At 36.7% G+C, this 26,796-nt stretch overlaps 3 protein-coding genes across 3 annotated transcripts; all 3 read right to left on the bottom strand.

Moving 5' to 3' along the window:
* Positions 1 to 1,485: 1,485 nt before the first annotated feature.
* On the bottom strand, positions 1,486 to 2,241 carry LOC137618825 (zinc finger protein 862-like). The gene has a single exon (XM_068349033.1). It carries the CDS (start codon positions 2,239 to 2,241, stop codon positions 1,486 to 1,488), a length of 756 nt encoding a protein of 251 aa, XP_068205134.1.
* A 1,389-nt stretch (positions 2,242 to 3,630) lies between these two features.
* Positions 3,631 to 4,408, bottom strand: LOC137618826 (uncharacterized). Its single transcript, XM_068349034.1, has 2 exons — positions 4,267 to 4,408; positions 3,631 to 4,142 (listed from the first exon to the last, which is right to left on the bottom strand). The coding sequence occupies exons 1-2, from the start codon at positions 4,406 to 4,408 to the stop codon at positions 3,631 to 3,633; spliced, it is 654 nt and encodes a 217-aa protein (XP_068205135.1).
* Positions 4,409 to 6,274: 1,866 nt separating this feature from the next.
* On the bottom strand, positions 6,275 to 10,907 carry LOC137618827 (uncharacterized). Its single transcript, XM_068349035.1, has 3 exons — positions 10,869 to 10,907; positions 6,844 to 7,590; positions 6,275 to 6,721 (listed from the first exon to the last, which is right to left on the bottom strand). The coding sequence occupies exons 1-3, from the start codon at positions 10,905 to 10,907 to the stop codon at positions 6,275 to 6,277; spliced, it is 1,233 nt and encodes a 410-aa protein (XP_068205136.1).
* Positions 10,908 to 26,796: the final 15,889 nt, after the last annotated feature.

The raw sequence follows: 26,796 nt of genomic DNA on the forward strand, positions 1-26,796 counted from the left end.
TATCAGATTCTTGAGATTAATTATCGTACATTTACCTAATACTAATACTTAATCTAGTTTTGAGAATATCAAAGGAAATTGTTCTTGTGCAGTTTCAGCATATAGACTAAATGAAAATGGGCATACATGTTTTTGTATTGTCATTTAAAATAGTGTTCTTCCACCACTTTTTTCTAATGCAATATTTGACAGTTTATCTGTAAATTGTAGTTTCTGTCTGATATAAATAAGAACTAGAACTTTAGATAGTTAGGTTATTACTTAATATCACTTCTGCAATCTCACATTATGACACTTTCCTTTTGCAAAATTATAAGGGATAAATATTTACATATGGATGTTTCTATACATTTATTCAGAAAAAAGAGCATATATATTTCAATACTTAGGAAAAAATAAGAATTACTTGGAATTTTTCCTCATGAAAAGAAAAGTAAAAAACCTGAAACATACAAGAAATTATTATAGTACCTGAAAAAGAACTTATAAAATAGTACCTGAGAAAGAACTTATAAAATTGACTGACATACACAAATGGTTAGTGCCACAACAGCTTAAATGAGTACAGAAAATGTATGCAGATAAAAGGAAAGACCTTACTCTACTTCAGAGTCATCTTTTACATCTTGATATAAAACTGAACTGTTTTTTACACGAGCAATCATGTCTTCTGATGGTTTAAAGTTAATGCAAGACTTCTGTTCTTTGATACATTCAGAAGACAGCAAAGCACCATTGACAGTATCTGTTTTGAGCTTATTTCTAATTTTTGTTTTATACAAATTTATTTTGCTGAATACCCTCTCACACTCAGCATTAAAGTGAGGTAAACTAAGAGCACAGAGAGCAAAATTTGCCAAATCAGAAAAATCACCATCTTCTCTTTTCAATATTTCAGTCCAAAATATATCAAGAGGCAATTTGCTATCATAAGTTAAAAAAGCTTTAAATGCTGGGAGAATTCTCCATTGGTCATCCAGTCTTTGTATAAGTGATTTGTCATCTGGTGACACAATTAAAGGAACTTCCGCAATGAGAGAATACAATGAAGGGATTGCTTCCCTATAGGAATTAGACATAGCATTTTCAGGAATGAAACAACCTAGCTGAGGGATTATCTTGTCACTAAAGTCATACCTTTTCTTGATTTCCATACACGCTACCCTCAAGAAGTCTTTACAGCGTTTATAAAAGTCTGACAATTCTAACCTGTTTTCTTTTGAGTCTATCTTGTCAAGTTCACTCCGTACTCCCACCCCCAGATACATTTCAGTGTCTTTAAGGTATTTATCTTCCCTAGATGGATTAACCCTCTCAAGATCAGTCTTTACTACATATTCTCTCTGCATGAACGAAAACAACAATTTCTTATAAAGCAAACAAACTTTATCATGCAGTACTGTAATCACAACTTTATCCGACTGGAAAAATGCATTGAATTTAGTGCATTTTGGTAGAACCCATTCCAGAAATAGGTAGTAGACTTTAATTAAAGGATTGTGAAGGCTGTTGAATATCAGCTCTGCTGATACAACTTTTTTCAGACAACCAAATGTCACTGAAATACAATTTAAGGGCTTCCCACTGTTCTAAAATGCGACTAACAACATTAGCTAACGATAACCATCTTGTCTGTGATGGGTGCAAAATTTTATGAGGTTTCAGTTCAAGAAACGTCTGAAATTGCACTAGTTCACATTGTCTCTTGCTGCTACATTTAAAGTGGTTAAAAATTTCTCTTGCCAAATCTTCACACCTTCTAGGTAGTACCTTGCAAGCTTCAATTGCACAGAGATGTGCAGAGTGACACACACATTTCATAATAAATATGCCAGGGCACTGTTGGCGAAACCGACTTGCAACCGAGTTGTGTGCTCCCATCATCACATTACACCCATCGGAAGCAAATCCAATTATATTTGATACTGGAATTTCAAATTGATTAAATGTTTTCATTAAACCCTCAAATAATCTTTTTGCAGTCGCACCTTCCTGGACACCTTCTGGATCTTTTACATCATAAACATCATACAACTCCCAAAACTTGCAATCGACAGTTGCAGCATCTTTGTCATAAAACCTCACTACTACACATGATGATTTCACCGACCCGACATCTGTTGACTCATCACAAAGTATGCTAAACTTTACTTCCTTCAATGTTCGTGCAAGCTTTTCCTTATATGACATACCAATTACATTTTTAACAATTCCCGTTGCTTTGGTTCGTTTTACATGCATAGCCTTAGCAGTGATTGAATCTGGAAAAAATGTCCTTCAAGAGATCTGTCAGGTGATCCATCGCTTGAGATGGTATATTATGTTCTGCGAGGAAACCACACAATTTAATTTCTGCTATGGATACAGAATCTGATGGCTTCTTTACTGCTTTCCCAAACAGTGAGGATACTGACGGCTGACTGGTAGTTGCAGTTTCAAAAAATGATCTGTGTTTCTTCCCTTCAGCATGGTTTTTGAGAACAGTCAATTCTGCAAGCATAGTTGCATTGCATAGTTTGCACCTAGCTTTAAGCAAATCTTCAGGGACCCCCTTTAACCAAGGTTTAAAGTCAGGAAGAGATTCCCATTTTTTTCTGTACTTCTGCGATCGATGTGTACTTGAACTTGGCTTAGGCCTAGCCTGAAAAAAATATGAAAAGGCTATACATACACACACACTTACTTCTTTATAATCTTCAATGAGTCACGCACAATAATTGCCTAGTGATGTAGTATACACTTTTATTACCTTTTTTTTGGGTGGTGTCATTTCCAGATCGCCTTCTTCTTCATCACTCATATTGATGAGAATGAGCAACAAATTACACAAATACAAATCTTATACGACCGTCACGCAAGACCAGTAACTGCCTTGCTGCGACTTAAACTGTTTGTTAGTTTAGTTATGTAATATGTCATCATCCGAGTTTAGGACGAGTCACGAGTTAAAACATGTACAGTACACGTACAGCAAACCTGACTCGGTCGAATATTACCAACCAATACTTGGTCGATGGATAATGTAATATGTCATCATCCGAGTTTAGGACGAGTCTCGAGTTAAAACATGTACAGTACACGTACAGCAAACCTGACTCGGTCGAATATTACCAACCAATACTTGGTCGATGGTCCTTGTAGTAGACGCTATTTTCCCTCTTTAAGGAAACTTCATCAATCCAACTTCAGAATCAATGTATTTGAGTCCTTTTACAAACATAAAAGATATAGAAGGGAAATATTTGGCATCAGTGGATTTTTTTTTTCTTTTTGGGGGCAAGCACAGAATTATCGTACAAAAGCGTACGATACCTATAGTTGCTATCGTACATCGTACCAGACCCGGTTTTATCGTACATGTACGATAATTATCGTACGAATGGCAACCCTGTTTCAAATTCAACTGCCCAACGGCTGGAGTCATGACGTAATAAAAACGTCACTACAATAACAGAAAATAATGACGTAATGATAACGTCACTACAATAACAGAAAATGGAATTGATCATAAGTTAAGATAAACTAAAGTAATATATAACAATTGCTTCTCTCTAAATGAAAAGAAAATAAGACGATATTATAATAGAAAATAACCTTGGCAATCATTTACAATAACACACCATAACATCTCTAGTATTCATCATAACCATAACGTATCAAAGGTTTTTTATTTCTAGTTGAGCGCCTGATAGGAATAACATCTGTTACAGGAATATCACCAGAAACCCCAATAGATGGTACACTTATGTTATTCTGAGGCGAAACATTGGAAGGGGACTCAACAGGAACATAAGGTTGTACTACTTGTTGCTGATAAGGTAATTCATTATAGGATGATACACAACTGGACTCATTACTGATACTGTTCTTTGGTTCTGAACCTATAATTGACAATAGTTGATTACAGTGTCGTTTCCATAGAACATCTAATTCCAGAACATGAACATTATGCACATTTACACCTAATTTCTGAACAATTTCACCTTGAAACCATTTTGGACCATCTTTCAAGTTAAGTGCCAGAACTTTATCACTTACCTCAAATTTAGTAATTTGTTTGAATTCACAAGATGGTTTATTAGCAGTATATTTAGGGTTAATTCTATCTTTAACCGATACAAACTTTCTATTATTCAGGGACACTGATGGGGGAATGTTAGTAACAGAATGTGGAACAGTACGATAATGGAATAAAACTTAAGCCAAGCATGTTTTGAATGATTCACCACTTTGGTATTTCCTAAGCAATTCTTTTACAACCCTTACCACATCTCTCGTCTTGACCATTACTTGACGGTGAATAAGGAGGAGGAGTTATATGAATAATGCCAATGTTCTCCAGAAACTGTTTAAATCTACTGTTGGTGAAACATGAAGCATTGTCTGATACGAGTGTGTCACAACCCATTACGTGAAAACACCAAACGCAAAGCATCAATTGTTTCATTTGCACTCGTACTATGCACTATTTCCACTTCTATATACTTACTAAGCGCATCTACAACAATAAGACATGTATGAGATTCATAGAAAAAAAGGTCTATAAGAACACGAGACCAAGGCCTTGGTGGAGTAGGCCATATTTCATGTTGATTTTTACTTGGTCTTGCTTAAACAGACTGACACAACTCACAATTTTTAACCAGCCTTTCAACATCATGATCGATGTTAGGGTACCAGATAAGAGAGCGCACTAAAGCCTACATACTACATATTCCTGGATGGCCTACATGAAATTTCTCTAATATCATTTGCCGTACAGAATGAGGAATTAAAACACAATTCTGATACAAAATGTAGCCTTTCATAATAGACATATCCTTCAAAACGTTCTTATATAGCAACAAGTTAGACTTAGCATTGATAGGAACTCCGTATTTTATACAATGTTTCAATTCAGATAAATTGTCATCCATATCTGTCTCCTATTGAATTTCAACACAGGTTACATTCATATCTGACAAGGAATTCACAGTAAATATTAGTTCATATGGCTCACAATCATGATCATATTCAGGTAGAGGCAGTCTACTTAAACAATCACTGTTAACATTATCTGCGCCTTTTGAATATTCAAAACATTAATTAAACTTAGATAGTCTTAAATACCAACGCTGTAACCAAGCAGAACATATGAAAGGTACGCCTGCTGTATGAGAGAACAATTTACGCAAGGGTTGTTGATCATTCCTAATGATGAATTTTGAACCAAGAAGAAATTCTCTGAATTTTTTCATACCCAAACACCACAGACAATGCCTCTCTTTCAAGATTTGAGTAATTACGTTCCGCATTGCTCAGAGTACGTGATGCAAATATTACAGGCAGCCACAGAGAGTATATATCTTTACGTTGCATTAGTACAGCAGCAATTCCATATCCTGAACTGTCTCTTCCCAACAAGGTTTCATAACCTGGATTAAACAATTGCAGAGCCCTATGAGATGTGAACAATAACTTAACAGTATCAAAGCACTTCTGATGTTCTTGATTCCATACAAATCTTGCATTTTATGCAATAATCTATACAATGGAGCAAACTCGTCAGTGAATTTAGGAATAAACCGTTTATAATAGTTACACAGTCCCAAGAATGCTTGCAATTGCTTTAAATCTTTGGGTGCAGGGGCATCAACAATGGAACGAACTTTTCCAGGATCAGTATGCACCCCCTTGTTATTGAATATATGCCCTAAATAATGCACCTCTTCGGTAAAAAAAAGGAACATTTATTGTTATTAACTTTGATACCAGCATCCTGTAGAGTATTTAATACTTTCCTCAAGGTAACAATATGCTCATCAACCTTAGGAGACAAAATAAGTAGATCATCCTGGTAAATAATCAAATTATTAATGTCATTCAGTAACTACAACATAAATGACTGGAATATACCGGGACTAGCCCGTAAGCCAAATGGGAGGTAATTGTATCGATACAACCCTTCACAAGTGTTAATTGTTGTACATATCTTAGATTCTTCATCTAACGGCAACTGTAAAAATGCATGTGCTAAATCAATTTTAGAGAAAACTGTTGCAGAGCCAACTTGTGCAATGACCTCGTCAATAGAGGGTAATGGAGTCTGCACTGGATCGAGGAATTTATTGACTGTAACTGAAAAATCCCCACATATTCGAATGTGATTCTCATCCTTCATGACATTAACTGTGGGTGAAGCCCAATCACTGGAATATACCTTAGATATCTTACCACTAGCAATTAACCTGTCAAGTTCTTCTTTTACCTTACTTCGTAAACGCAATGGAACAGTTCAAGCTCTTGCAAAAATTGGCTTTGCATCAGACATGACATTTAAGGAGACAGTATGTTTGACGTCAGACTGAAATTCATCACGAATATATGTTTTGAATTCACACAAAATTCTATTCCTGATGTCATCATATTTACTCACATTTACATTATTTACCTTATCAGAATGTAGCATAACATCCGGTAACACAATTTTAATATCCATCTTTTGACATAAATCCCTACCCAACAAATTAACATCACTGGAATTTACAATTAAGAATTTGTGTTTCGACATTTTGTGACCATAGGTCACATTTACATAAGCTTCTCCACATAAATTTATAGCATTTCCACTGTATCCACAAACACGGTGTTTTGTTGGAGAAATAACAACACGGGCTCTGGCTGCATCACTTTGACATATTGTAGAAACATGACTTCCACTATCAATTTCAAATCCGCCTTTCTGATTGTTAATAAAACAGCTCAACATATATGGTGAATCAGACATAGGCACAGTGGAGTTTATTCTAAAAAAGACTTTACCCTTCGCTGAAAACATTCACAGGTGACTTCTACGACACTAACATCATCATCCGTCTGGTCATAGCGTGCCATCCCCTTATGCTGCGTTGCCACATCTCTCTGGGTCGTTGCTGCATCCCTCGGAGTTGGTTCAGAGACCGTATGCAATGACTTTGCAGTGGATTTGCAACACCTAGCAAGGCGACCAGTTTTCTGGCATTTCCTGCATTTCAGTTTCATGGTAAAACAATCATTAGCAAAATGATTTGCTTGCTGACCACACCGTATGCAAATGTATGAAGTAGGAACCTTTTTAATACCTTTAGCTCTATGTTCAGTAACTTTATAGCTTGTGTGATGATTGCATTCTGGCTTTATATCCTGAGCATCAGCGGAGAATGTTGCCAGTAGTTTCGCCTTCTCAACACACTCGTTAAATGACTTGTTTTCACAGTCTTGCAACAAACCACTCAGAATGCTGGCAGACCTTAAGCCACTCACAAATGCATCTCGCAGAGACCTGTCCCGACAACAATCTTTATAATTGCAATTTGAACACAAGTCATTTAATGCACGTGCATAGTTTTCAATAGATTCATCCGGAAGTTGTTTCCTATACAGGAATTGTACCGTTGCACCTATCACACTCTTTTTAACCTCATACTGAGCAATTAAAGTTTCTTTAATATTTTCGTGTGTGGCGTCTGACAGTTTCACTGGTTTGAGTCTCCATTGCACATCAGTAACGACATTTACAGGAAGAGATTTGACCAAAATACTGACCTTCTTAGTACTGTCGTATCCAGCTTGCTGCAGTAAATCAGCAGATTAAACTGTGAATCTTTCAAGAAACTCAACTACAGTTTCTAAGCTAGGATTGAATGCTGGACACTGTGTAGCCATGGTTAATCAATTTATTTTTCGTTGTATTCCTCGTCGCCACTTGTAATATTCCTGCTTAATCTATATTGTAGTCATTTTCTGTAAAGATGCATGCAGAAAAAGGAAATGAAAAGACGAGTTCTTGAAAAGAGATGTATTCTCTAGTACACGGAGGCAGACACTGACTCTATTTCAAATTCAACTGCCCAACGGCTGGAGTCATGACGTAATAAAAACGTTACTACAATAACAGAAAATCATGACGTAATGATAACGTCACTAAAATAACAGAAAATGGAATTGATCATAAGTTAAGACTAACTAAAGTAATATATAACAACTGGTTGTTAGGCAAAGCTTCTATTACTTATAAGTGGCTGACATATTTCTTTCTGTCAACATTTTATATGTGAAACTACTCAACGCTATCTGTCCCTTGATGTAAAAAGTCAACTCGTCCTACTTGGTAACAACTTTGTATATTTATCCATTAGTTTTGGTATGCTGTGAGTATTCGGTGGATCTTTGTGTAATACTGTAAATATCTACAATATGATACATCTTAAATATGGTTTTATTTACTGTTTACTGACTATTATTTTCATATTGCTGTTAATGTTTTTCTATTGTCGAGTAAAGTTTATGAGTAGATTTTGCATAACCTACATCGTGTACAATAGTTGAATGTAACATTAAACCATCAGTATCATTTCATCTTTGACTTTTTTGGGCTAAAGCAATAGCGTCCTCATGGAAGTCTCTCATTGGCAGCTTCTATTTGGTATAATTCTTCGAGTGAGACACCAGAGAAATTTTACCCCTGAGGTATCAATGGAGTTTTAATGGAACGAATAACCCGAGAGATATCTGGTATAAATGAGGAATGTGTTAATAAGAAGCTATGGTTATACTTCCCCGAATAGAGTTAACCTTGTCTCGAAGGATAAGGTAAGAGTAGGATATGTGGGCAACAAAGACGTTAAAACTCCCGATTTCAATGTGCTTCAACTAACACGTTTCCTGTTGATACATTCCCCTCTGCAGTCGCCATCTTTGTCGGTCGCTGGGAGAGTTTCTGCTTGTTTTTTCTTGTTTCTTTGAATGATTTTTTATCATGGATGCATCAGCTTCTTCCTCATCAACTGAGTTGAGTACCCCTTTTTGGTCTGTTGGAGAATTTTGCGTCTCCATCCAGTGTTTTATTTGATTTGCATGCCTTTATTGTTCCGAGGCCAGCGGCACTACCAAATTGCTCAGAAAAGCTTAGTTGTTTAGTCATATTACGGTAAAAATATGTATTCATCTAAGGTGTGTTATGTTTAAGGTAGCCCCTCATCATTCCTTGGTGTTTCTTGGGTGTTTTTTTTTCACCATTGACTTAGGCTAGCCTACGCTAGCGGGCGGGCATGCTTGGTAAATTTTCACTCATGCACCATCCCCTTCTTCTTTTACCAAATCTCACTGTTTGGTTGAGGCTGTCTATCCTCTAATGCTATTGATTCGTCATGGCGGGGAGCTGCGGTCTTGAAGGTCCTTCTTGTAGTTGGATAGTGTTCTCAGCTGCCCTAGAGTGACATTTTTAATTTTCCACTTAACCTATATGTTTAGCGAGTTGCACGGCTCTTGGGATGGTGTTCCTTGTGTCTACTTATCTTTACACATTGAAATGCTTTACCCTCTGTTCTGATGCTAAATAGTAGACCACCTTGTGTCACCTTAATGATTATTAGGCTTCCTTATTAGTCTTTGGTAGGCTATGCCTGCTTGTGAGGACTTGTCCTCAGTGCCCTAACATGGCAGACCCCTTGAAAAAATATTGCTGCTTTAATGTCGCTGTTGGGCCTTCCTGTTATGCCGTCTTACCATTTACTAAGTCTCCCATCACCACCCCTTTCGTCCCTTATCCTTGTGCCTGTTAGTATGCCTACTTGTAGGCTCTTTCCTTGCCCTAGGTAGGTGAGACTTTCAACTCCCCTGGTCAAAATCTCTCTGCTGCTTTAGAGATCACCCTTGGGTGTTTCTCTGCCCCTTCCCCCTCCTAGTTAGGCCATAACTGTAATGGGAACTTTGTTCCTCTTGTCTAGTCATCTTACGCCAGCTTTTGAGTTTTTCCTCACCCACTAGGTAGGCTACGTTTGCCCGCAGAGTTCTCCCTATCTAGGTGTAGAGTTGGTACCCCTTGGGGTCCTCTTCTGCTGCCATGGCAGAGCCTGTTCTATGTCTGCAGCCTCACTTCCTCTGCTGCCCCTCTTGCTATTGAGTCTTGTCTCCCTTGCCTGGTTAGCCTATCTAGACAGAGGTGCTGCCTTTCTCTACTTCCTGTCTTGTCAGCTTGAGTTCATTTAGCACTGCCTGTGTGTTGGTTATGGGTCATTCCCTCTGCCACCTTAAGTGCAGCCTTAGACTAGTCATCTGCTCTTTCTTATCACACTCCCGAGAAATATTGTCCTCTGAAGCTGGTCGATTGGATCCTGCCTGGTTGTCAGGAAATCCTTTGAATTTCTAAGTTTTGGCGTCCTGGCTGTCTTGTACGGCTCTCATTATCTTACGAGCTACACCCCACTTTTCATAAGTTAATAATAATGATTAGGTCTTGGCAGGTTCATTTATTAGCTGCCTTTCATTCCTGTACTTTCCTGAGTGTCGACCCTTCCCTATGTGATTGTTCAATCTCCGCCTGTTGACTTTATAATGGGTCTGCCACCTTGTGTCGACATGCCTAGGATATTGACTGCTCAGTCTTTTATTGGCTACTAGAAATAGTTGCTGCCTTGACCCAGCTGCGGTCACCTCGGGGGCAGCTGCTGCAGGTCTAGACAGTATGATGTGTGAACTTGCCTTCTTAGCTTGTTCCAATACAACTACTTTGAAAGTGGCTGGTGTCGCTTTGATTTGAACCTTTCCTCCATATTCCTACAACACTGTTATTATAATTTGCTTCATAAATCACTATTGATTTCTGAACAGTTTTGCATGTGTTCTGATTATTTTCAATCTTTAGCCATTTTTTAGGTGGTATGTTTATCTAAATTAGGATAGGTTCTGTTTAAGAAAATATGATTTTTAATGATATGTACTAATTGCAATACTTATTCTTTACAGGTCGCCTGTACCAGGTTGGTCAAGTCACCCTGCAGCTACAAGACCTGCCATAAACATGCTGATTTTCATGTTTCCAAGGGAACCATTGCATTCTAGGAACCTACCAAATGCCAGGTTTGCACGGATCTCCTTAACACCGCCATATATGCCACTGACGTCTCCTTGGACGTTCGAGATCAAAGTCGGAGGATGCTCCGACACTGAGTAGGAGTCTTCCAGAAGAACTCTCAACAAAATGCCCCTTATCTTCCTTCCCTGGAACTGAAGGACCTTTTCTTTCCCAAGGCTGCGGTGACCTCTGCGTTTGGTAATCAATTACCTACGGTTCAACTCCCGACTGTACCAGCAGATCATGCATATGATGAAGTCCTTGACGCTCTGCAAGTCATGAGCCTGGATGCTGAAAACATGTTGACTATTTCTTCTGTGGCATCAGAGAGGAAGAGGATCCTACTGACCATGGAAGCCTCAGAAGAGTTATTGGCTGTACATCATGTGAGTACAGCTCCTAGTGCCTCTTTACTTTCTCCCATCACTGCTGCTCAAGCACCAGCTTCAGCCTCCACCATGATTCCAACTTTAGACAAACCTTCCCTTCCTAGTAACATGGAATTAATGGCATTCAAGAAAGCTTTCATGGAGAACCTAACCGCCAAAAATGAACGTTCTCAAGTGGAGCTAACAGCGAGGATAGAAGCTTTACAAAAGGCACCTTTTTCTAAAGAATCCCAGCTTCAAGCCTACCAAAATGCACAGTTAACCGTTTTACCCACATGCTATTTGGAAATTTCCAACCCTTAATCCCCAAGGGGTTATTTTTTTCCCAGCACATTTTGCAGTATATATTTTTTTAAATTGCTCTAACAGCCTTAATTTTTGCCATAGAGAGGTCAGGTTGGTCTCATTCTCTTGGAAAATACATGAATTTTCTCAAAAAACTAACAAAAATATGAAAAAAAAAATTTTTTGCATTTTTTTGCAAGGACATACCGGTAAAGGGATGGCTTATGTGAAACGTACCAGTATGTCGTTTGCGGGTTAAAGGGTAAAGAACCCTTGGCTGAGCATATGGCCTTAACTGAAGGGTTCCTCCATATTGGGGATGGTTTGGGTTCTAAGCCAGTTTCGGACTTGGAATGGTTTACATCGATCGATAGTTATCCTTACTGCTAGGCACTCAGAAGCGTCCATTAGTGATGATACAATCACTAAGGAAACAATCATTTTAGACCATAGCAATGCTCAATCTCTTTTTTTTTAGTTAGTTAAAGACTGCTGAATTAAACAATACCCAACTTTTAGCCTTTGGCAGGAAACAGGCCACCTTTGTGGCACCCAAGGATATTGTCTTCCCTTTTGCCTCTAAATGCTTAGAGGGCGTGATGAAAGCAATAGTGGAGAGCAGGCCATTCCCAGTGCTACAGGAATGTAAACCTGTCTCTCCAGCCCTTCCTTATGATTTGAAAAACTGGAAGGATATCCAACATACCTTCACTGTTGGAAAACTATATAAAGACATCGAAGGCAAACTACTTAATGAAAAACTGCATAGAAATCTCAAATCCCTATTAAATGGAGAATTGGGAGCTAGAAAGAGACTTTCTGCCTCTTTAGCCTTCCAATCTTATCTAGAGATGCTTCTTGGAAACTATTCCAAATCTGATCTCTTTCCTGTCTTGGTGAAGACTCACATAATCATGTTTTCATAGGGTTCTACATGCTTTCTTCCTAGCCAGGAGAGAATGTAGAGAACACGTCCTAGCCGCTGCTACAATCAGACATGAACCTAGAAAACTGATCAACTCTAATATCTGGGAGAAGGATCTCTTCCCTGAAAAATTGGTTGAAGAAGTCATGGACGAAGCAGCTCAGGAGAATAAAAGCCTTATAGGCAAGTGGGTTATGTCCTCTAAACTGAAATTTATCCCCAATGAAGGACCTCAACCTGAGGGCAAGAAGCTTTGCCTCAGTTCTGCCATCCCCCTGACTGTGTACACAGTTCCCTAGCAGTATGTTTCTTCCAAAAAAGTGTAGGGTCAGTGTTTGATTGCATTTCAGAAATTTCCCATCAATGTTCAGGAAGCTATAGCATTGTGTCTAACTCTGAAGAGACTATGCCCAAAGACGAAATCACATCAAATTAGTCATCAACAACAATACAATAGTACACTGCGTCAACAGACAGGGCTCCTGATCTCCTCAGATCAACCATGTAATCCTAGCCATTCTCTCTTTAGCAAAAAGGAGGAAATTTCATCTTTCAGCAGTTGACCTCGATGGGATTCGCAATGTGACGGTGGACACCCTGTCGAGATCCAATCCTCAGGAAACAGAATGGTCTCTGGACACAAAATCATTCTATTTCATTCTAGAGCAAGTCCCGGAACTGCAAATCAATCTCTTTACCACGAGCTTCAACAAGAAGCTTAACTGGTAAAAAGCAGCAAACTTAGATCCGGAAGCGACAGAAATGAATCCGATGTCTCACATTGATACCTCTAAGATAAAATTTCTCTGGTATATCACACGCAGAAATATCCCAAGTAGAAACGGCCAATGAGGAACTTCCATCAGGACGACATGGCTATCTCACACACACACAAAAAAATGATTTTTCCCGTGTCAAAATCCGTTTTCTATAGCTGTCACCCCCTTAACCCTGCTCATTATTTACTCTGTAAACTATTTAAGTTGTATTTTTGAAAGAACTGTGAGTTAGAGTATTTCAGATAATTAACTTATAAAACAACAAACCTAATGGTACCATAAGACCTAAACTTAAAGGTTGTTTGCCACTGAGAGACTTGGGAAGTGAAACAATTGACACTTGGTAATTTTCTTCATGAAAGCAAAATTAAGATTTGACTCTTTTCTTTTCACTGTTTTACAATCTGAAGACGAAAGCTTGATCATGTCAAGGCTGTTAAGATATAAGTGAGATGTATATTCATCGAGACTTTTAATGGGATTCAACTATAAAAACAAAAGTTGAATGTAATATTCTTATTTACAAGTAAATGGATACATAGGCCAGATTCTCTCTCTCTCTCTCTCTCTCTCTCTCTCTCTCTCTCTCTCTCTCTCTCTCTCTCTCTCTCTCTGGCATAAGCACCCCAAACTATGAGAAGTGTAACTTACAGTTCTTACTCCCCTGGGCTGGGACATCTACTGTATGTTCAATACAGCGTTGACAGCGTCCTTGGGCGAGATCTACCAACTACCCTTTGCTATTGGTATGTTCTTCTTCATATATTGTTCAGGGACTTTATTGATCTTAGTTTATTTGCTGTAGCGTGGATCTGAATATTCATTGGATTTATAAAAATCCACGAAAGATTACCCATAGCAAATTTTGCATAAAATCCTCACTTTGTTCTTTCCCATATGTTTAATAGTTTAAAAAATGATAGCAAAAAAAAGACAGACATAATCAGGGCTGTAGTTTCGGGTTTTGCTTAGAAGCTCATTTTCATTGTGGGTAGGAGAAAGTTTGTAATAGAAATCCCCACAATGAAAGCAAACGTTTTCTGTTTATCTATGGTGGTGAGAGAAAAATGTCAATGTCAAATCCCTCATGAAATAGGATTTCGGCACCTTTATGCGGCAATAAAGACAATGAGGACCTTGACGTTGGTCAGCCCCATGCGTTTTTTATATTTTATGTTGGTTGATTGACTGGTGATTTCATTATATTACTCACCCGAAAATGAGTGAATAATTATTAGTAATTATCCAGGGGTATCCCATCTGCGTTGTCAATTTTTATTGATGATATGTTGAATCAAATGCAGGTGTATACATAACCCTTTAATGTATAATAAGAGGCTACATTGCTTTTGGCTCTGGGCTTCCAACAACCAACTCCCAACTGAGCGTCGAGCATCTCGTAAATAATCTCAAAAACCAAAATTTCATAACAAACATAAGAGCATCGCTCTCAAAAGACTTGAATCCTGCTGCAGTACAAAAGTAGAAAGAATCACATCCCATCTTTGAGGTAATCAATGAATGCTTGAACCCTAATATCAAAATACATTATTACAGTTATGTACAATCTTAAACAGGTTTTATCAATTGAATATAATGCAATGCTGCGCTCAATAGATGTAACATTTGAGGTAATATAGTACATTATTACACTAATAAAAACAGTATCCCCCCCTTAACTTGACATTGTAAAAATCTTTAAAAATCCAATCTCTCAGGGGGCTTTCCTCTATTAATCCTATTAGAAAGCACTCTAACCTCATCTTGTACTGGTACATGAATTGGTTCTGAATCTACTTTTGATGTTGTAGCATCTTGTTTAATATTTGATTCATTTGATCTAACTACTTCTGAAAGTTTTCCATCTCTAACATTCACATGCTCTATTGTATTTCGGTTTAATGGCTGTAATGGATCAACATGACGTTTTACAATATTTTCACCAACTTGAACATCATGATGTAAATTTCCTATCTCTCTTACAATCTCTCCGGGTACCCACTTCTCTGGAATGTTATGTGATCTCACCATGACATCAGATAAAGGTAAAAAAAAAATTCATACTTTTGGGAGATTTTTTACTTGTTTATACCCTTTTTCTTCTAAATCACTTTGCAAACTTGGATACAACAAATCTAACTTATAGCTGATTCCCCTTTCCCATCAACAAATTTGATGGTGTCACGCCTGTTGTGCTGTGCGGCGTTGTTTTATAAGACAATAAAAACTTTGATACATGTAAAAAATATGTTACCTGAATTTGATCTTCCATACTTCATAGTGTGTTTAAATGTTTGAATAAACCTTTCAGCCTTTCCATTGGTAGAGGGATGATATGTTGGTGAAAATGTGTTTTATTCCATTGACATTACAAAATTCTTTAAACTCTTGTGAGGTAAATTGTGGACCATTATCTGTAACAATTCCTTCTGGAATACCATGTGTAAAAAAAATTGCATTAACTCTTTTATTGTGGCATAAGACGTTGTTGTTTTCATAGGAATGACTTCAGACCACTTAATTTAAGCATCTAATACTATCATGAACAAATAATTTAAAAAAGGACCTGCAAAATCTATATGCACTCTTTGCAATGGATACCTGGGTAACTCCCATGGGTGCATTCTAGAAAAATGAGGATTAATCTGTTGCATAACACAATTCATACAATTCCTTATATAAGATTCCACATCTTTATCTACATCTGGCCACCATACAAAAGTTCTTGCAATTTACTTTCATCTTACAATACCTTGGTGATCAGCATGTATTTCAGACAAAACCTTATTCCTCAGTGAATTAGGAATAGCTACCCTTGAACCTCTCATCACTATTCCTTTTGTTACACTCAGTTCATACCATATATCTTTATAGGGTTTACAATTTTCTCTTTTCCAGTTAAGTCCCTACCTGTCATTAAACTCTCTAAAGCCTTACTAAGAACTGGATCTCTCTCGGTACTGTGTGCTACATCCTTTGTTATAATGGGTACATCATATACAGAAATTAACAGAATGCTGTCATCATACTCTTCTGGAGCTTTGTCTACTGGTGATCTAGATAAAGCATCTGCATTACCCATCTTTGATGCTGGCCGGTATTCTATATCATAGTGGTACGCGGCTAACGTAATTGTCCAACGTTGTAGTCTTGCAGTTACCAACGTATGTAGACTTGCTTTTGGACCCAATATTGCTAATAAAGGTTTGTGATCTGTAACAAGTGGGAACTTTTTCCTACTACAAAGATACATATGAAATTTCTTAACTCCATACACTAATGCTAAACCTTCTTTTTCTATATGAGAGTAATTCCTTTCTGCCTTGTTCACTACTCTAGAAGTGAACGTAATTTGTTTTTCTGTTCTACCTGGCATTATATGAGATAATACGGCACCTAAACCTATGTTTGATGCATCACATACTAATTTAAATGGTAAATCAATTAGATAACGTACTAGGAATGTGGGTGATGTTATTTCCTGTTTGATTCTTTCAAAAGTGTCCGGAAACTATTTTGTCCACTTCTATTCTACACCCTTATTCAAAAAATTGTACAATGGATGTGCAATTGTAGACAAATTCTGAATAAAATTCCCATAAAATGTTACTAAACCTAAAAATGATTGTAATTCCTTAACATTTTCTGGTACTTTTGTTGATTGTACAGCATTAATCTTCTCTTTAGTTTTGTGAATACCCTTGCCATTAATTACAAAACCTATGTATTCCACTGAATCATCTTCTAAAATACCCTAGCTCTTATTTACTCTATGTTCATTCAATTTCTTCAGAACTGTTCGCAGTCTTTCTTTATGTTCTCTTGTGTCTTTACCAGCAATTAAAATATCATCTATAAAAATGAATACTTCTTGCATTCCTGAAAACGTCTTACCCATACTTTGTCGCTATATAGCTGGAGTACTTGCAACTCCATAAGGTAATCTCTTTGGCTTGAAAAACCTAAGGATGTATTTACTGTACATAATTCTTGTGAACTTTCATACACGGGAAGCTGTTGAAATGCTTGTCTTAAATCTAATTTAGAAAAAACATTGCATCCTGACATAGTTGCAAACATGTCTTTCGGATTTGGTAATGGATGTTGAGCTACTTTCAGTTGTGGATTCAACGTTACTTTGTAATCTCTACATAACCTAACCTGACCATTTTCCTTCATAATACGCACTAATGGAGTAGCCCAGTCTGAATATGTAACCTTTTCCCATGAACCTTCATTTTCTAATCTCCTGATTTCTGTTTCAACTGTACTTTTCAATACATACGGTACTGTTCTGGGAGCACAAAATCTAGGAGCACTGTCAGGTTTCAAAAGTAAAGTTGCCTTTGCGTTCTTTACTATAACTACTTCCTCTTCAAATACGTCTTGAAACTCTGATATGATATTATCCACAGACATTTCCTTTTTTTGTTCATCTTGTCTACCTGTAACCTTCAAAATACTAGGGCTGTCTAAATTCAAATACTGTAGCCAATCAAGAGGTAGACCACGTAAACGCTGGAGGGATGGAATTGAAGAGATTCTGACAAAGAACAACATGCCAACAATTGTACAGCTGAGACGAGATGGCATTTTTGAAAGCAGAATTAAGTGGAAAAGACAACTGATTCCACTGACAGGCTGAAAGCCTACCTGGGAGTGGAAGTAAGTAAGTAAGTAAGTAAGTAGCCAATCCAAACCTAGCAAAGTTTGTCCTTTACCTTTTACTACTGTTAATGGCATTCTCTCTAATTTCTCTTCTTTGTACTATACTTCTACATTCGAATCACCTATTACCTGAATATCAAAACCATTATAACCTTTCAAAACTCTATTTGTACCTTCTAATAACTAATTGAGAATGCCTTTAGCTGTTTTCTCAGACATAATTGATACACCGGCTGCCGTGTCAACTTGCATCCAAATTGGTTTACCATTTAGGAGTACTTCTACCATGATATTTTTATCGACAGAATTTATGCGAAACGCAAAGTGATTTTCTGACTCATCCTGATTTTCATGAACATTTTCCGCATTATTTTCTTGACCAATAGTATCAACTGTAACATTTATTTTCTTTGCGTACTGTTTAGGGAATCTACAAGCAGTTGCAAAATGACCTATCTTTCTACAATTTTGGCATGTTTGTCCAGTAGCAGGGCCTTTCTTTGCTTCGTATGCAAGATGATCAGTTTTACCACACCTATAACACGGGTTTTTCCTGTTGTTTCTGTGTATAGACCTGATTCTGATATTTATGAACATTAGTGTTAGGCACTTTTCTATGACCAGGCTTTGATATATTCCTTCTCTGATTCTCATTGTTTTTCCATTTGGAACCTATTTTACTAATTTAAGAATATTCCATTCTATTAATTGTAGAACTACTTATTATGTTACTTTGCCTATTTGAGGTATATAAAGCTCTGCCTATTATCAATGACTTTGTCTTGCAATAATTTATTTCTCAGCTCTTGTGATGTGCAATAACTTAATCTATGGTAACATTTCCTAATTCTAGAAATTCATGTGAAACAGCTAAATTCTTTAGTCTCGTCATAAATGCATCTAAACTTTCATTTTCTTTCTGATATGCATGTGCTGTAGATTGATACCTTTCAAAAAAATTATTGACCTGAGGAGCAAAATATGTGGTAAGAGCCTTAATTGCAACTTCACTTGTGTCATCTGTAGGCTGCAATGTCTTAAACACTTCCCGAACTTCTCTACTTCCTGTATGAAGTAATAATGCCTTCTTTTGGGCATCCATCATATTCCCAAATGCTTCTAAATAAATCTTAAATTCCTTACACCACTGTTGCCATCGTGTTGCAATAGAATTGGGTTCAGCTGTGATGCTAGATCGTTCAGGATTTTCAATGTCAAGAGGCATTTTGACTGCTTACCTTGATACCTTGAATAGGTCAGGCTACTGTTCTAAAGTCACCTTGTAACTTACTACCGTTTTTGTATCGTACCCAACTTTAGAATTTACTTTGTTTCCTTGTTTTGTTTGCTAGTGTTTGATGTAATTCTTAAGGTTGGTTGCATAGGAAATCCTCATTGGGCTTTTTCTTCTGCTTCTCGTGCAATAAATTTTTTTTCTGCTGCTCTCTGTTCTCTGTGTGCATTCATCATCGGGTCAGGCCAATTTTATATTTTATGTTGGTTGATTGTTTGTTGATTTCAGCATATTACTCACCTGTGAATGAGTGAATAATTATTAGTAATTATCCAGGGGTATCCCATCTGCATTGTAAATTTGTATTGTTGATATGTTGAATCAAAAGCAGGTGTATACATAACCCTTTAATGTAAAATAAGAGACTACATTGCTCTTGGCTCTGGGCTTCCAACAACCAACTTCCAACTGAGCGTCAAGCATCTCGTAAACAATCTTAAAAACCAAAACCTCATAACAAACATAAGAGCATCGCTCTCAAAAGACCTAAATCCTACTGCAGTAAAAAAATAGAAAGAATCACATCCTATCTTTGAGGTAATCAATAAATGCTTGAACTCTAATATCAAAATACATTATTTCAGTTATATACAATCTTAAACATGTTTTATCAATGCAATACGATGCAATGTTGCGCTCAATACACGTAACATTTGAGGTAATACAGTACATTATTACAATAATACATAACAGCATTCAGTGTAAACCAAATTTGGCTTCGTTACTTAGTTGTTAAGGAAACTTTAACAAAGAATATGGGAAATGGTATATCGTCTCTTGGGTTTCATAATAGCATGGCATTGATAATGCAACAGTAATATTCATGAAAACAAGGTTAAATGTGCGAGAATTAAAAGAAAATTATAGAAACAGGAAGGATAAGGATACCCTTTGTGTTTTGTATAGGGAGGAATAGGATACTACTGAGCATTTGGTCATGTCGTCCATAAAACTCGTACACTGGCCATTTTGGAGAATGATCAAGTCCCTAATTTGATAGACAAAGAGATGTATTTGGGCGTAATATTTGTGGTATCCTTTAACGAAAAAAGACAATTCTATAACCTAAAATTTTTAGCCAGAAAGTTCTACCCTGAAGGTGTTCTTGACCTCTGATATGTGCGTCTTAGCAATGCAAAATACCAATGATTAGTAAAATGAGTCGCTGTATTGCTTTTTGTTCCAAACGGTTATGCAACATTGGATGTTAAAACTGACTGGTTTGTGTTTAAGTAACTCGGTAATTTACTTACCTCATTAATTCTAGCTTGTAATTATTTACATTTCTGTACCTATTTATAGGTGTGATTACCTAGAATTGTTGACTGTTACAACCAATGAATGACACTTAATTGTTTTGTATGTATTTAATTTTTCATTCCAGACTGTAGGATTTTCTTTGGATTTGATTTTACCTAGAGCTACAAGAATACTGTTGGTACTTATATAAGCATCATTCAGAACCTACGGAAAAAAAACAAAAATAGAGAACAGAACCAATTGCTCTCTCTCTCTCTCTCTCTCTCTCTCTCTCTCTCTCTCTCTCTCTCTCTCTAACTGAATTGCCAATGTGAATGATGAAGAAAATAATCTATAATTTCTATAGTTTTCCACAATTTGCTATATTTTCTTTCTCCCTCTAAATCTGATATTAAAAATTTGTGAGATAGTTTTTGTAAAAATAACTGTTTTTATGGAATCTTACAACAGACTAGAAGAGCAGATCTTCCTGTTTCCCCTGAAACATAACTAGAAATAGACCAAAGGTCATTATAGGATAAGAAAGATTAAGAATGCTGCATTTATTGACGTATAGACTTTGATAAAGGTATGAAATAGAATTAGATTTCATTTAGTCCCCCTCGAAAGCCAAGACAGAAACTAAAGAGAACAGTGTTCTGAGTTCTATTTTCTGCAAAATCTTTAGAAAATTAAATAAATTAATCTTCATTATAGTCAACGAAAATAAAGTTTTCACGTTTGTATTCTATCATTCCGGTTCTTTACTTATTAAATACTGATGAAGCAGGAAAGGCTTCCTCCAGTCTCAGTGAACGTTCACTTAGTTTTACGCAAATTCCTGACGAGTGCGATCAGATGGAAAATATTTTATCATCATAATGATGTGTTTTCAAAAATTTGGACTATTTACCGTTTTAAGAATTATTTTTTGTGTTTATAATTATTTTTAATTATTATTAATTAAAATTTTTGTATCATCTGGGAGATTCAGTAAAAAATTTACATAAATAGTTATAGAAAAAGAAATCAGAATTTTAAAAAGGGGAGGATCAAGTATTTTGGATTTGAGGTTAGGCCATGTTATATAGTTAACGTTTGCTCTATACTATTATTGAATACCCTCTTGACTGAAGGGTTGACAAAACACTGATTCTAAACGTGATAGCTCAGTTCTCTCACGTATTGGGTAAGTCGAAGATGTTAAATATATTATCTTTCCAGAGTATATATTCGTAATGCTCAGCTCACTACTTTGTGTAAACTATGGTTGTAAGAACCATCTAATTTACCTCATAATAAGAAGAAATGTAAAATGGGTTTTAAGTAGGTAAAGATACTATTGTATCAAATATTATATATATATATATATATATATATATATATATATATATATATATATATATATATATATATATATATATATACTTCTTTTTTACCGCTGTCTCCAAAATAAACTGGTCGTTTGCCTGACAGGATCCATATATCTAATAGTATCAGGCATAGTATTAATGTAACAGAAATTCTGTCTTCGATTCTTGGACACCAAGGCAGATATTGTAGCTGTTTTATATGTGTATTTGTGTGTGTATGTCGGTGTGTCTGTCTTTGTATTTGTATGTTTCTGTTTTCAACTCAATCAACTCTGAGTTCTCCTCTCCCTTCCATTCCACTTCAAGTTTTAATGAACAGACGGAGACACAGAAAGGAGAAGGTTTGTGTGTAAAACCATTTGAACAGGAATCTATTGTCCTGAGTTACATAACAGGAAGAGTAATTCGGTTGATAAAGTATAAGTAGGATCAGGAAAGATCGAATCAAAAGAGACCTTTAATTTTACTATAATACTTTGAATATGATTCTCGTTATCACAAGGAAGGATCCTCATTTGACACCGTTGGTTATTTTCTCTCCATAACCTAAAGACAGAAGATTTAAAGACACATTAATCAAGATATGTAGTTGATACTCGAAGGAAAAGACAGAATTATCTCTCGTGAAGGTTTATAGCGAGAGAGAAAACATACATATACTCTTAAATGTTTAAAGGCCGCTCATGAATGGCAAAGACAAGGATCAGTGACAATGCCCTAGCGAGTAGGACAATGCCCTGGAGACTGACCTCATATGCATATGATTAGTGCCTACATTAAGACCCTTTTAATCAAGCTAGGACCAGGGAGGGTCAGGCAATGGCTACTGTTGACTTAGCAGGTAGACCTATAGGCTCCCCCAAACACCCCATCCTTAGCTCACAATGATGGTGACTTTGCAGACAATACAAGAAACTACCGAGTTGGAGCGGGTCTCAAATCCCAGTCCAGCAGATTGCTAGGCAGAGACATTTCCAATAGCACAACTGTCATCATAATGAATAAGCTTTATGGATCCCATACTTTACCTCTGAGGCCACATAGTTGTGCAGTATGTAAGGAAGTTTTCCATAGACTAACGGAAAGTGGAATCATGTAACATTCCTTATCTTTATTTGTGGAAAACTGTTTTGAAGTGAAACTACTCATAGTGGTGTTACCAAATAACTTATTTCTTTCTTTCTTTCTGGTTATCAGTGATAAGGAGGGTACTCAGTGTCTCCATTGGGAGTAAGAGAATAGAATTCTTTCATGTTATGTAATTTTTCAGAAATTCATTCCCGGCTATTTATTTTATTTATTGTCTGAGGTTTCCTGATAATATACCTGTTTGCAGAAAACTAGTTAGGAAAGAACCTTGGAGTAATACTCTGTAGTCAGTCTTCTACAATAGGATTTTATTGGTCAAATTTATAGAAAATCTTCTCATCCATTTATTAAATCATGAGAAATAAAGCTACTGAAATTCTATATATTTAGATGGGATAAAACAGTTTGTATGAATGTGAAAAAAGTGGGACTAATTCAAAAATATATTGTAGCATTTGTTAAATACAATTTCTTTGACTTTTAATTTATTTTATACTAAACTTTCATTGTTGCCTTGATGTGAGGTCACCTTTGATTAACGCCCAGGAAGTCTCTCGTACAAAAGATCCAAATCCTTCTTACAGTTCTGAGTATGAGCCTCGCAACCCCATCCCCTCAACGAAGTAATGGAAAAAGACACTCGGTAATCAAACACCACATAATAAATAGTAATTATGATCCCCGATCTCTCTCTCTCTCTCTCTCTCTCTCTCTCTCTCTCTCTCTCTCTCTCTCTCTCTCTCTCTCTCAATGTTTATCATGTAGATGTTGAGAAGAAACCCACATTTGAACGAACATTTTTATTCATTTGTAGGTTCTCTCTCTCTCTCTCTCTCTCTCTCTCTCTCTCTCTCTCTCTCTCTCTCTCTCTCTAAAACCCATATATACGCAAACACATATGGTACCCTCCTTAACGAGTTAATATTCATAGCTTCAAGAATAGTAACTTTTTGGCAACGAAGGTGTCTCGTCACTATTGCTATATCTCTCTTTTTAAAAAGAGAACCATTTCCAACAACAGGATTTATTCAGAGCGTAAACCTAAATAGGAGTCTATTTGTGTCTACTGGGATATTCTTGGCAAAGAGGTTTGCAATTGAATTTCCCCTCCCCAACTGGATTGACCTTCCAACAATTCGATCTGTCGGTTCTTGGAGTCTATTCAAACGGGCGTAAAATCATATACATTTGGAGATTCTAACACCCCACAGTACCAGAGAGGTTATTCTCTTGTTAGGGTCATGGTGGTCTATGGAAAAGGTCCCTGCCTGGTGATCTACCGGACTGGGGTTTGAGTTCCACTCAAAGTTGATAATTTCTTGTAGTGTCTGAAACCTCACCATCCTTGTGAGATAAGGACTGGGGCTTCGGTTGAGCTTGCTGAGTCTTCAGCAGCCTTTGCCTAGCCCTCCCTAGAGAGGGGACTGGGGCAATGATCATAATGTATATATGGTCAGTCTCAAGGTTATTGTTATGCTAGCAAGGTCACTGTCACTGTCCCTTGTCTCTCTCATTCATGATCGGCCTTTAAACCCTAAACTTAAAGGAGTAGAAATCATTAATGTCGTTGGCATCAGGATGGGATAACCTCACTAATGATTCTACAACCCTTTAATGGGTGTCCCTATTTCTTGTATCCATTGCATCAGTTTTCTAGAGAAATATTTTGAAAGTAGTATCACTTACTGATATAAGACTTTCAGTGTGGACGATGCTATATCTTATATGATATATTGATGCGGACATTTACACCCCGATATTATCATGTGTGTTTCATACAAGAAGTTACGATGCAAATATTAAAATGGGTTTATAATCCGAAAAGACATAATTACAGGAGTACTTGTTTTGTCTCTATAACTAAGCAAGAGCCATAATTCTTTTATTCACGACAAATATCCCATAGACAAAGACATGCACACCCGCAATGAAGGCCGGATTCAGAGAGAGTTACAATGACAGACGATGATATTTCTTGTAATGAAAACTGTATAGTCTTCCTCTGTCGACTTTTGACTAAGATGGTCCCAAGTACAACAGAGTCAGCAAGAGTCTTTCGGAGTTCAATGAATTGCATATGTCGTTAATCTTTAAGGCAAGGTTCCCTCATTCAGATGTTCCAACTCCCATGAAAAGCAGATTTGACCTTACCTTGTGTCCCCCTCTATTATGACCTCCCCCTCATGACCAGTCTGCTATGGTCAACCTATAAGCTTTTTGATGCATGAAATTGATAGCAATGGGTGTTGAACATAACAATGTATGGGGATATCACGAACGAAGGCGAATGTTTGTATTGTATAGTTAGTGTATTGTTTTCTCAAGTAATGCTGTAAGCTGCTTCCATCTATTTATTTGATTTGACTCTAAAGCATTTTTTCCTGATTAATTTTAATTCATTTGACGCATTTTATGCGATGAAGAATGTATGGACCAATTCATGAATATAATGGATGAATAATGGAATTTTATTCCCAGTTGAGGTTTTGTGATTAGTGACTGGGCTGAGAGGAAGTGTCAGGCAATGATTAATACTTAAGAGGAAGGGTGTTGAGAAAGAGAGAGAGAGAGAGAGAGAGAGAGAGAGAGAGAGAGAGAGAGAGAGAGAGAGAGAGAGAGAAAGAGAGGGGGGCAATGGTTCTAGAGTAGCCTACCATTACCGGTATTCTCTTTTCTTCTCAAAAAAAGAGAAAATAACTAATTCAACCTCACGAATATTCAGATTTATTAAACGAATTTTTCATTTTAGTTCATTTTAGAAAAGAGTCTTTGTCGGAAACGTGTTTTGCAATCATTAGTATTTCATAGTTTTTCTTCCTAGTAGCTTTGAAACTTACAATCAAGACTGAAAAGTAGTCTTTTTTCTCCTTTTATTTTGTATATGTAAATGAGCTTTCAATGATATTATGGCTGGATGAGCAGCTGTGAATTCTGTTCCCCCCAAAAGAACAATATGAGGCAAAAGTAATAAATAGATTTTAGTCTGTATTTCTAAGATCATCTTTAGATGTGTAACATGAAACCTGAGCTTTGACTAATAATTAAATGTCCGGTTGATGCAAAACAACAACTTACTATCTTTAGTTACTGAGGTTTGAAAGGTCGTTTGTAAGTCGTGTAAAGGGTAGCTAGCCGATTGTGTTGGTAGCAGTCATGGACACCTATTTTGATAATACTGAAGCCTCACACAAATGAAATCATCTCTCTCTCTCTCTCTCTCTCTCTCTCTCTCTCTCTCTCTCTCTCTCTCTCTCTCTCTCTCTCTCTCTCTCTCTCATTTCAATTACTATGTATTTTTCCTCAATTTCTCTGTCCTTTTCCCAAACAATAGCTATGGAAGTTCAACTTCCTTTGTTAGAGTGAGAGGATCAACAACTTCATTCTAGTTACTAAATTGGAATTTGGGAATTGGGAATCGTAACAATTCCTAATCATGAAGCTCAGTTCACAGATCAACGATTAAGAGTATTTTGAGAAAACCTTTGTTTCCCTAACTATGATAATATTTCCGATTGGTAATAGTCATTGGCATAACGAAGTCATTGGCATTAGTTAAGGTAAGAAATATTAACGGAATGTTATAATATTTGAATATTTTTTCTGAACTCTCACTGCAATTCTTATTCGATAATTGGTCAAACAGAATAGTGGATTTGTATATTAAATTTTATTCGCTTCTTATCATATTTATTGAGAGAGAGAGAGAGAGAGAGAGAGAGAGAGAGAGAGAGAGAGAGAGAGAGAGAGAGAGAGAGAGAGAGAGAGGATAACTGCCACCTTGAGGCCCTGTCCTGCATAATCTCAACCGAGATTGCAAGGTCCTCCATCTCATTTGATATGTGAAATCCCCGTGGAGTGTTTCATTCAACAATAAACACAGTC

Source organism: Palaemon carinicauda, chromosome 25 (genome assembly GCF_036898095.1).
Source record: "Palaemon carinicauda isolate YSFRI2023 chromosome 25, ASM3689809v2, whole genome shotgun sequence".
Lineage (NCBI taxonomy): Eukaryota > Metazoa > Arthropoda > Malacostraca > Decapoda > Palaemonidae > Palaemon > Palaemon carinicauda.

Excerpts from the sequence above, each read along its gene's own strand:
- LOC137618826 (XM_068349034.1), bottom strand. The coding sequence starts at position 4,408 with ATGGGTTGTGACACACTCGTATCAGACAATGCTTCATGTTTCACCAAC. Across the intron at positions 4,143-4,266 it reads TGGTCAAGACGAGAGATGTG|TGTCCCTGAATAATAGAAAG; the intron begins GTAAGGGTTGTA and ends TTCCCCCATCAG.
- LOC137618827 (XM_068349035.1), bottom strand. The coding sequence starts at position 10,907 with ATGGCGGTGTTAAGGAGATCCGTGCAAACCTGGCATTTG. Across the intron at positions 7,591-10,868 it reads CCGTGCAAACCTGGCATTTG|CAAGCTGGATACGACAGTAC; the intron begins GTAGGTTCCTAG and ends GATTTACTGCAG. Across the intron at positions 6,722-6,843 it reads ATGACCAGACGGATGATGAT|AAAGGCGGATTTGAAATTGA; the intron begins GTTAGTGTCGTA and ends ATTAACAATCAG.
- LOC137618825 (XM_068349033.1), bottom strand. The coding sequence starts at position 2,241 with ATGCATGTAAAACGAACCAAAGCAACGGGAATTGTTAAAAATGTAATT.